Source organism: Cyphomyrmex costatus, unplaced genomic scaffold (genome assembly GCF_001594065.2).
Source record: "Cyphomyrmex costatus isolate MS0001 unplaced genomic scaffold, Ccosl1.0 scaffold254, whole genome shotgun sequence".
NCBI lineage: Eukaryota > Metazoa > Arthropoda > Insecta > Hymenoptera > Formicidae > Cyphomyrmex > Cyphomyrmex costatus.
The window spans coordinates 14074-26100 of NW_017276629.1; the positions used below are offsets into that span (position 1 = coordinate 14074).

Consider the following 12027-nt stretch of genomic DNA (forward strand, 5'->3'; position numbering starts at 1 on the left):
TAAAGCTCAACTTAATACAAAGACATTTATAAATTTTACGATGGAATTTCAAGCTTCCGCCTGTTTGATGCTACTTTCAGAAAGGAAGAAACTTTCTGTAATATATCTCGCATTCCTCAAACAAAGCACATTAAAAGTACTATTAAGTCTTTACGCATTAAACATCCAATTTGAAGCAAAGAGATATTTCTGAGAACTTGACTTTTTACTTCGCCTTGTAATCAGAGATGCGTTTATAATCGTGGACGAAAATTCACCAGAACGTCAAAGACTGTCTTATAATTTGGCAACAAACTGCAACGTATTATCAAATTGAATTACTATTGTGAAGAAGTGCAGCTTTTTTGTTCGATAGTGGAAAAAAGAACTGTATGTTACTGTCAGTGCCATGCCGCTTCGATCATCGAATGTTCCATCGAGGGACTTTAATACATTTTCACAACCGGTTGGTTTTCCGAAAAAATATCGCCAGTGATTTTATAATGCAGGATATCTGCTGGGAAAAATATAACATAATATCATCTCATACATGGCGGGTTTAACATGAAATCGTCGATCGAGGTAGAATGTTTAAATATCTAGTCGGATGTATGCAAGAGTCTGTGTTATGGAGAATAATACTGGCTCGGTGATATCGTTTTTGCTTGCGTACTCGTTGGACTTTAGCCCATTCTGCATATAATATCTGCACTGGGAAAACGGTCTGGTTACATTAATTGCAGAATTCTAATTAAAAAATAAACAAATATTCTAATAAAATTTTTTTGCTTAAATCTATCATAATTTTAGTTGAGAATTCTGCTCAATGTGATTAGAATTTATAATCTTTATTTATTTATAATCTGAACAAATTTATTAAATCCACGCGTGTGATATTTGATTCTGTTGTCAGGAGGATCATCGTCGTACCGGAAGATACGTCGCGGGTGGAACGGCTCTCGCATTTACATTGCTTGGGCTGCATCATCTGCTTCTACGGGGTGCGTCCACTATAGCGGGAGTGTGCGTACCCGCTATCATAATGGCATCGTACATAATTTGGGTGCTGTATTCTGCCCGCAAAGATAGACGGAAGGTAGTTACCAGATTCGCACTGTCGTCATTATGCATGCTTTTGTCGCTCCCCGAATGAAGCGAGAGAATTTACGATATTGCGAGATTAACATGCGAGAAGGTCATAAATCATGACGAGATGCGTTTTCGATAAATACCGACGAGACATGTATGAAACATTCCGTTTCATTCAAAATGCGATTGCTATTGAAAATTAATACACTGTTATTGCGCGGTTGTCATTTTCCGAATTTTCCCTTATCTTTGTTATCCATCACTTTTACATCCATTTCTTCGCGTCGATGAAGTCCCTAGAAAAAAATAGGAAACATTAATTCACAGTGGAAGGTGATTTTTACACAATACTTGCAAGAAAGTGTTTTGTCAATTGCAAATAAAAATTGAAAAATAATGAGATTCTCGATTAATGTTGACGATTTCGCGAGATTATATCTAGAATTAGTGCTTTCCAGTGTCGCAAGTCGACATATAATTTTCATTCTGTTCTTCTTGACATTCAGAGAATAATAATGAACGACATTTGTGTTAACTTGTCTCATCAAACAGAAAATACCCAATGAGTAATGAGGCAAAGTAAAAACGTCGCGTGAGAAAAGTTTGCAAAACTCGCTTGTTTCCTGTTGCGATACTAGAAGCTTTATAGTAACTCCCGGTTTAATAAATAATATAACAAACAATTCGGTGTGTCGTTTCCATTATCTTTTATTGACATATTGCAGCACTTTCTGCATTTTCATCGCGCCACTATTCTCGTTAAAACTATATGTAGAATTTTAAAGAACTTCGATGAATCTAAAGTAGCCTTGGTCAATGCCGCTTGAAATGTTTCTCGTAAGATTCCATAATATCGTATGCTCTGAGCAACGAAACGAAAATATCTGCAGTTGTATTTGCCTTTCTGTGACGGCAACCGGATACAAATTCCAATAGACCGGAACAGTTCCAGACTCGCGCATTACTTCGCTGTCGAACATCAGAATTAGCATTCATATTGATATGTAACGAGGAAAGATCAGTCCTTTGAAGAAGCAAAAACGAGTGACGTGAATAAGATCGTCAATCCTGTTATAGCGTCAATCAAAAACGAAATTATGGTTTTAATACGCAAATCTGACAGAAATAGAGCGTTCGTTCGTCGACACGATGTATTTACGACCCATCAAATAACTTTTCTTTCAATTTCATTCATTCATATTCGGCCGTTCGATTATTATATCATATGCTAGTACAACGGTGATGGTGCATAATAACGTGAACAATTAGATATGAAACCAGCTCGATATCAGATTGTCTCCATTGATTGACAACTGATTGAATTACATCATACTGTACATTCAATCTCTTCCTGTCAATCATCGATGTAATTCGCGATGTAATTGCCACAAACGGGCGCACGCAATCGAGATAGATGCCACCAGGCCGGAAATACGTACATTTGTCGATATCTCTCAACATGGTGTAATATGATTCTGTTCTTCTTCATATCGAGAAAGACCACGAAATGTCTATTAAGATCGTGAATTCTGAATTATTTACGAAACTTCGAAAATTGCAAAGACAATAATTAGATAACACCTACGGCGCGTTGGAATAATATTTCAAATAACAGCGATTAATTTAAATAGTATCACCGTGATCGAACAATTAGATTCGCAGAGAAAACTTTGAATTTCTCATTTTCAGAATCTATCTAAATCAATATTATTATATTTGCTTAAGAGTGGAATATCTAGAATGTATATATTTTATTTTGCATTGAGGCGTATATAATTGCGTATAAATGCAGCATATATGTATATACGCAATCGACGAGGATTTGGACCAGAGCTCGATACATTATGCAGGTTTTACCAATCATGCATGGTAAATGTTACATTGTTTCTATTTTGATATATTGTATAGGTACGCGTACATAATTATTACGCCGTATGATGTTTGTGATAAGCAACATACTGTAAATACGCGTATGTACCGACCTGTTATTCACCATATAATGCTCAGACGCGAATTTTGCGCGTCAGGTATAAGCGTAATGTATTTTGCGATTTTCCTCGTAGTTTAAGTTCTATGTATAATTTGAAATAAATGAGAGAATTACTTGAGCTGATATCCGTATCCGCATGAAAAATAAATCACAGCAAGTCAGTTGGGAAACTAATTGACATATGCACACGCACACTTATACACGCAAGTAATAGCTTTTAAAAAATTAAAACTAGCATTTTAAAAAACTACGCACACGCGATTATTCGCAAAAATTTGTTTACATATTTTAATGCAATTCTATTTTTGCATAAAATGTCAATTATTAAATACGCGTTAACAGTTTTTGCGCGCTGTTTATAACTGCGTATGTATATGTACATAATTAAATAAATGCAGAAGGCTATAAGGACAGAATTAATGAAAAAAACGCAATTACATCGTGCATATTTATCTAATCTTGTTTGTAATTAATTTGTTGATTGTTCCAAGACACTAACACGCATCTTCAACTGCTTTTGTGTATTACTGCAATTAAGTGTAGGAATATTTTTAATAAAAAAATCACTAATATTATTCTAGGTAATTACATTTTATCAAATAAAATTTTCATATCAAATAAATATATATACATGTATAATGACATGTAATTTTAATTGTTGATTTCAGGCACTAAGATTTGCCATGGCAGTGCAGCTCACTGAGCTTATTACTGTACCTCCCAAGTCCACATCTGACACTATTTGCAATGATGCTAATTGTAAGAGCGATGACATTGGGAAAAACTCGTCAAATCTTTACAAATCACAGAATATTCGCGAAAATCCAGCTTTCTCTGACAAGGATGAAGTATGAAGATTAAAAATAAATGTAACTTTTGTCAATGTGAATGCTCAAAAATATTGTATGTGTTAAAATCAATATCATTTTATTCTTAAAAATTCATTCTTAAAATTGTACACTAGAGATGTATGTACGATACGTCAGATACATATTATATATCGTATGTATTGTATCTACTACCGTGTACTCATTGAAAGTATTCTCTTTTTTTAAAATGGTATGTCCAGAGAGGTATTCTCTGCTAAAACGCGACTCTGATTTCAAACTTGAATATAAGAAATGACTATAAATATCGGCCTACATCGATGTACTCTTTGCTTTGATTATATCGACAGTGTCAGAAAATGGATGCAGCAACGTAGTACCCATTTTGAAAAGTGAAAGGTACTATAGCGCCACTAGCGGTAATGTATATACAGTTTCGATTAATTTCGACGATCTCACGAAAAATACAAAAGACAGGAGACAGGAGTCAGGGATGAGCTTTCTTAGGAACCTCAAGTTTCTCCTGATTTCTCTCTGATAGCGTTAAGTGAATTGTATTCTTGTTTTACGTCCAACGATAGAATGACACATGAAGGCACTCGAGCATACGTATCATATATAAAATTAACAGCAGCCTATACTGCTCCTTATAATTAATCAGCTGTTTAACCATGTGGCAATTTGCAGAAGTTAGTCATGATCACATAATTAAAATAATCTACTGTCACGAATTTAAACTCTGTGATATAAAAAGTTGAATTCTATTTTATACGACAATTAACGTGAATAAATAATATATTGTTATATTACAATTTATATGTTGTCTCGTTAAATTTAAATGTTATTATATTGTTACTATATATTACTTGAGTGTTGAACAGAGACAATAATTTATAATTTCGAACTCATTTAAAAGTAAAAGTGAAAATATATTCCATAATACATTTATGTATGCTATATTTTTAATGAATAATGGAAGCCATTAATGATGTGGAACAATTTCTTGTTGATATTTGGCACGATATTGCTGGTTTTGTAAGTGAATCTGCAGTCTATATAGATCATGCAGCAACGGAATGCCTTCACTGGCACACTGGTGGCAAAATACATTCCTTCTTTAAGGATGCCGGTGCAACGTCAGTTCATGAACTGGATATGTACAACTTTCGTGTATGTGATTATGTAGTAAAAATATGTTTTTGTTCACAAAAGTCTCATATAATTTTAAAATGGTTAATTTATTATATAATTTGTTACAGTATGTCAAAGTACAGAACTGCAAAAAGGTGGTTATTATTTCTACTTCTACTGATCCAGCTTTTTATCAACGTACAGTTAAGATGATATTAGAGAAAAATGCATTTGAACATTGTACAATTATTACTGCTGCACATTCAAGCATGTTGAATTACGAGGATTCAGCTATTAGAGGACAGAACAGATTATAATAAATTAAAGAGAGATGTAAAAAGCTGGATGCATTCCAATCAGCTGTTGCAGGTAATATTTATTTGTTTAACATACAAGTTTTTAATTTCAAATTGAGTTTATTATGTATTATTACGGTTTTATTATTATATATTGATTGTTATAGGATTGTTCAGTCACAATACTATTTCGACCAATTTTTATTAGTCTAATTGACAGTGGTCTGTTTGTAACACCACCTTTCAGTGATCTATTATCACCGTTAAATAATGCATTGTTAAAGAATTCAGAGTATGCAGTTGATCATTTTGTAAGTTTGTTTAACAGTTTATTAACATATTTGAATTTGAAAGAAGATATTTATTCAGTGGGAAAATTTGGTGAATATGTTGCTGAAAAATTAGAAACGTTACCAACGGCGATCGATCGTAGAAACGTAAGTTTTTGAAAGAATAATTATAATGTTTATAATTAATTAAAAAAGAGTAACGAAGGTATTAAAAAATATAAAACATTTTACTTTAATATAATAATTTTATATAGAGTGTAATTGCTACAAAGGGAAAGGGAGTGTCTTTAATCTTTGTCGACAGAGTATTAGATCTCTGTACTTCCACTAGTAACAATACTGAATCGTTGCTATCCAGAATATTGTGCACTTTACCTCATTTACCTCATCATTACAACGACGTTGCAATAAATATGTCTCCTTTATTTTGTGGTTCACAGGTATACTAGCTCATTATAATTTTAATTTCATTGCATATACAAATTTATTGATTTATTTATATAGACGACTCTCGTAATTGCCCTCTACATTTTTCTCATCATTTAAATATTATAAAAATTATAAAAATGTCAATTATTATATAAAAATTGTATAAAAGCATTTTTATGTTTTAAGAAATTTGTCGATATACCAGGATGCTTGGCCAGCAATGATAAAACGCTAATGAATATATTAATCACAAAAAAACAAAAGGACGTATTGGCTACTATGAATAAACTGCTCGTCGACATACTTTCAACAAAAGAAAATTTAAAACTAAAAGAAAATCTGAAACCAAAACTGGGAACGAGAATTTCTGCACATAGTTTAGAAAAGCTCATAAATAAATTTCAAGATATAGCTGATCTTCATACTATATCAGAATCAAGCAAAAAGCTTCAAGTATGTATACCCCAATAATAAAGTAATTAAAATTTAATGTGTTTTATTTTGACGGTTAAAATAATTTCTAGATGTTTGTAATTTTCTCATAATATAAATAATTTAGAAAATCATGAATTTATTTGAATATTATTTGAAATCATTTGAATATTACTTATTTTGTAGGTGGTATTGGGAATTATACAAGCCTTAACATCAGAAAAGACTTCACGATTAGACCTATTAATTAGTCTCGAGAAATTAATTTTACAAAACATAGCTGTGAGTCGTGATTCTACAAGCGTGCTTGGACAAGTAATTATCGTATTTAGTTTCTTATACACTCTTAATATTTGCACCCTTTTTTGTAAGGTTACACTTTTTCTTTCGAATATTTCCAGTTAAGCAATATAATAAAAACTCGCGAAAAACGAGGGCTAGATACAGACAATATATTGGCACTTTTGGTGCATATTTATGCGTTAGCTGGAACCGAAATACAATTCTCTCTTCAACAAGAGCAACAGCTAGAAGAAGCTATCACTGACGCTGTATTTGAAGATATTACAAAATTAAAGGAAAACACAACGAACAGCAAATTGTCAATGTATCAACAAACTTTATCTCTTTTTGGTCAGTAAAATATGCTACAAAATATAGGAATAATAAATCATGCAAATAACATTGTTATGAAAAATATTTTAATATTACAAATATAAAACAAGATCAGAGAATATAATGATTAACATAAAATTCCGTTTAACAACGAAAAAACAAAATATATGTATCAAATATGCTCAAAAATATTGTTACACTGATCATTTTATTAAACTTTCTTATCTTATGGCTAATTTTTTTATCTGTAGATAATTTTATCCAAGAGATATCTCTCAGATATCTCATGGATAGTCATTGACAATTTATCTAGAAATAAAGAAATTGGCCATTACTTAATTAAATTTTTTAATAAATGTGTCATGAAAATATAGATTATATATTCATTAAGACTGATAATGTTCGAGCTTATTGAATAATTACAGATAAATAAGTTTATAATTTAAGTTTATATAATATATCTTCAATATAACAATGATATATATCTAAATTAGACGTTACAGAGGCTGAGACTATAAAGGAAACATCTGTAAAAATAGCGAATCACATTATGAAGACCTTACATGAAATAGCACAACAACGCGCGCCTCTACATACCTATAAGTATGAAACTATAAAAAATATATATATAATTTACACATACATATAATACACAATTATTATGAAATATGTCTTTATGTCTGTATATGCACATTACAAATATTTTTTAGTATTTATATTTTTTAAAAATACAATTCATTTTGAAATTAAATGTATGGTATATAGTTTCAGAATGGTTCTAATTCTTATTTCATATATTACATGTTTTAAATATTCATATTTAATGTATATAAAAAAATATGTATATAAAAAATATATGTAATATGCGTATACAAATGTAATGACATATTCTATTATACTTATATGGCTATTTTTAAATATTTTGTACAGTTCCTTGATGTCTAAATCAAGTTCTCAAGAGATTGTTCAACGTATTGGCATCTTGCAACAATTATTAACAGATATACTTCAGTCAGATAGACATGAACTTCCAGATTTACATCAAAGATCACGCTCATTTATTTCGGCTGGATTCAAGTAAGTTTATATATTATATTATCATTATATTATGCATTATTATATACATTATTAAATGGATATCTCAATTTTTCTAAAGAAATTCTGAAGAAAATCTAGTTTTATATATCTTTGACAGCTTACTTTCTAAAGGAAGAATAAAACATCATCCATGTGATAACAATTGGATTATCATTTACGTCATTGGAGGTATAACACCAGAAGAAATAAGAGAAACTAAAGAAATTATATCACTATTTAATACAAATTGCCAAATAACAATAGCAGGTTCTAGGCTATTAAATCCATTAGATATAGTGGACAAGGTTCTTCTCTCATCGATTAATTATTGAAATATTATTGCATCCATTTTATACCAGAATCAGATATTGTATAACAAATCTGTTTTACATCATTAGTGGATTGTACATGACACATAAACTTATGAACTTTAGTACTAAGACTTAGCTGCAGCCTATAATTTACACCTGTTCTCTTTAATATATCTGTACATTTCGCATGTGATTCGTATTTGGGTCCATCCCATCTAGTGTAAACTGTCACAGTGTGAAACTGAGATGTTTGGGATCGAATAATTTTGAGTAAGCTTGTAGCATAATAATTCATAGTAAGTATATTCTCTTTTCTCGCCTGCCAATAATACGCTAGTATATTATCTATAGCTAACAAAGTGATTCTTTCATTGCTGAGAAGCTCATCTTCAAGTGTGTATAGAATCAGCTGAAGTTCACCGTTGTTACAACAGCTGATCACTGTCAAGTTTTCCAGAGATCTGTTTATTATGTAGTCTACCGTTTCGGCTAGCGGTTGTACATCAGCTACCTGATATGCGTTGCATACCATGGAAGTCATTAGTTCAACTATCTTACTTATCTGCACATGGCCAAGTGTGTTGATCAGTATCGCACAGGCATCGCATCCGTTGATCTTGATCTCCTTATATCGCGCGGGTAATATACATTTTGCTATGAACTGGCACAATAATACAGTCTTTCCAGTGGATGAAGCCCCGATGATCTCTATGATGCTTTTGTTGTCGATATCACTTGAGAAAAGTACGTCGTCGAGGTTAATCGAACGTGATTTCTCACTAAATCTCGATAACAGCTCTAACCCACCTTCGGAATGGAACTCCATATTGTTAATAATTTAGGAAGATACGTCTGTTTTCTTTCTACCATGACGATTCAAACTTTATTAATTAACGTGTATTGTCTTGATTATTCACGGAATTCGACCAAATCCCGCCAGATCTTTCGTAGCAGCCATTTTTGTTTCATGTCGTCATGTAGATACGATACTATCGAATCGATCATGGTAGAAAGACCATGGAATCGATATTCTCGCATATTTCAATATTATTTTCGAGATATTAAAAATTCTTATGTATATTACAATTAATTCATTATAATTTCTTTATTTCTAATAATTAGTAAAATATTTTAGATTACATTTCTACGTTAGAAAGTTACTATAATTGATTTACTGTTTTAATCATATTGATATTTTTTGAGAATTGCAATTTATTGTTTTTTGATAGATTTCGAATTGTTGAGGAAATGAATAGGGTCGGATTAAGATTTTTGCTGCTCCTAGGCAGTGAAATTCTTGCCACCTCCATTCAACTATCCAATAACCATATTGGCGTAAAGAACAAAAAAGGTCATTTATATAGAGATCGAAGAACCTTATTATCTTTATTGCACGTTTACGGTGTGTGACAAAAAAAATTAGTTATCTTTAGAACTTTTTTTTAAAAAATGCCGCCCCTAAGCAAAAATAAATTTAAATCGCTTCATTACAAATATACATATAAATATATTTATAAATTTGTATAATTCTTAAATTTATTTCTTTCGTGTATATATATATATATATATGCAGGTGCCCTGAAATTCGCAAATCAAAATACAGTAAGAAGAAGTATCTTATTATATGCAATACCCTCCATAAGTTTGAAAACAAATCTACATTTTAGAGATAAATTACATGACAGCGGTTTATATTTTTTATTTAAATAGATCAGACAATAGTAAGACATCCAAATTACGATGAACATTTTTATCTAAAACACTTATAAGCTTGCCGAAAATATGTCGGAAATTATTTCTATCTTGAGATGCGATTCATACGAAATATGATTCTTCGGTGCCATTTTCGATGACTGTTGTAGTTTTTACTGTTTTTACGGAATCTGAAATCTTGCAACTCAAACAATTTACCGCTTTAACAGAAACCGTGAAACTACAATCAACGATCTGTGATAAAAAGGAGTGACAATAGGTAAACAATAGATCACAGCGCGAAATTCAACTTTGAGCGCTTCGATGCTGTGAAATATTTGTCCAACATATTTTCGGTATGTACAAGCTTATAAGTGTTCTAGATAAAAATGTTCATCGTAATTTGGACGTCTTCTGATCTATTTAAATCAAGAACATGTATAAATCGCTGTCATGTAATTGTTTGTCTCTAAAAAAGTAGGTTTTCAAACTTACGAAGGGTACTGTATATACATGTACAATAAATTCTTGTAAAAAGAATTCTTATATTATTGTTACAATGAAATTATTGATAAATTTTTATTTTAATACTATTTGTGAAATAAAAATAAATTTAAATAATAAATTAGATTGTTATTTTAATTTTATTTAGACGGAATATGTAATATGTTTAAAAGCCAAAAAGCACATTTTCTAGAACATTTTCATAGACAAAAACGACCAGCTAAACGTAATCTATAATTGGTTATACAGTATACTTAAGTATAAGTTATATACAGAGGACACATATGGCTATATTTTTACATTCATATGTTTTTCAACATTTTCAATATTTTCAATGTTTTCAATATTTTCAATATTATATATAATATACTGAATCGATGAAGCAAAAATTACACAAGCACACAAAAAGATTTTGGATCAGCAGATTAGACAATGGTATTCTTGTGTATTTTGACGCTCTAAAATCTATGTTCAAATTGCTTTTCATCACATCAAAACTTTTTTTATCGGCAGAAAAATTTTTTTTAATATATTTAATCTGTACCAACTAACCCTCTCTCTTTCTTTTTCGCATATTAACTATAAAGCTTGCATATGATTCTTAAATTTACTTTTCTTTGTTTTATTTTAACTAACATATTAAAAATCATAAACTAAAATAAACCCACTCTAAAAATACTAAAAAATCAGGCTACATTTTATTGATAAAAACAATTGTCTTGATATGGAGCAATTTGGATATCGGATTCGGTTTCAGCTTCAAAATTTGTAAGAATAGCGTTGTCTAATTTCCAGACCAAGTAATTTTGTCTTGTGTGCTTGTGTTACTTAAAATTGATTATTCCAAACAGATTAGTTTACAACAATTGAAAAGAGGTTGCAACTCAAAAAGGTTGCTTCTCAAAATTAATGGAAAAGATGAAAATCTTCAATATAAAACCAAAATGGTCAAAAATGCTGAAGTAATTAGAAGATTAAAAGTAAACACTTTTATCGTCAATAACTAATTTTATTACATTTGCAATAAAAACAAATAACGATATTTGTAATGTGATAACGTCAAGCGTTTCGATCCACTTTGTATATACCCTCCCTGAGAAATTCGCAAACTCAAGTTTCGCCGCGCCAAACTCAACAGGCCAAATCGACACACAGCGTGTCTAACATCATGCCCGCGCGAATGCCTTGCCCCTCCACAAGACGACCGCTCGTTCGCCCGTTCGCTCGCTCGTTCGCCCGTATGCTCATTGCTCGCTACCTACATATTGCTAACCACAAGCGAACTCTCCCAGTTCAGGCAAAGTGCGAGGACCAGTACGGTCGTGTTGCGTTTCCCGCTATCTCACGTATCAGTCCGCATGAATA

At 31.2% G+C, this 12027-nt stretch overlaps 3 protein-coding genes across 3 annotated transcripts; 2 read left to right on the top strand and 1 right to left on the bottom strand.

Annotated features, from left to right (window-relative positions):
- The first annotated feature begins 388 nt into the window (after positions 1-388).
- LOC108774403 (uncharacterized) lies at positions 389-3912 on the top strand. The gene is made up of 3 exons (XM_018540497.1): positions 389-445; positions 893-1075; positions 3727-3912. Exons 1-3 carry the CDS (start codon positions 389-391, stop codon positions 3910-3912), a joined length of 426 nt encoding a protein of 141 aa, XP_018395999.1.
- A 902-nt stretch (positions 3913-4814) lies between these two features.
- On the top strand, positions 4815-8509 carry LOC108774449 (sec1 family domain-containing protein 2-like). Its single transcript, XM_018540558.1, is given in 11 exon segments — positions 4815-5055; positions 5145-5308; positions 5310-5385; positions 5480-5749; positions 5857-6042; positions 6218-6484; positions 6650-6778; positions 6865-7096; positions 7573-7681; positions 8009-8155; positions 8274-8509. Coding segments are annotated over 11 exon segments (1992 nt in total). The 5' UTR covers positions 4815-4857; the 3' UTR covers positions 8488-8509.
- Positions 8432-9302, bottom strand: LOC108774451 (X-ray repair cross complementing 2). Its single transcript, XM_018540560.1, has one exon. It carries the CDS (start codon positions 9290-9292, stop codon positions 8492-8494), a length of 801 nt encoding a protein of 266 aa, XP_018396062.1. The 5' UTR covers positions 9293-9302; the 3' UTR covers positions 8432-8491.
- Positions 9303-12027: the final 2725 nt, after the last annotated feature.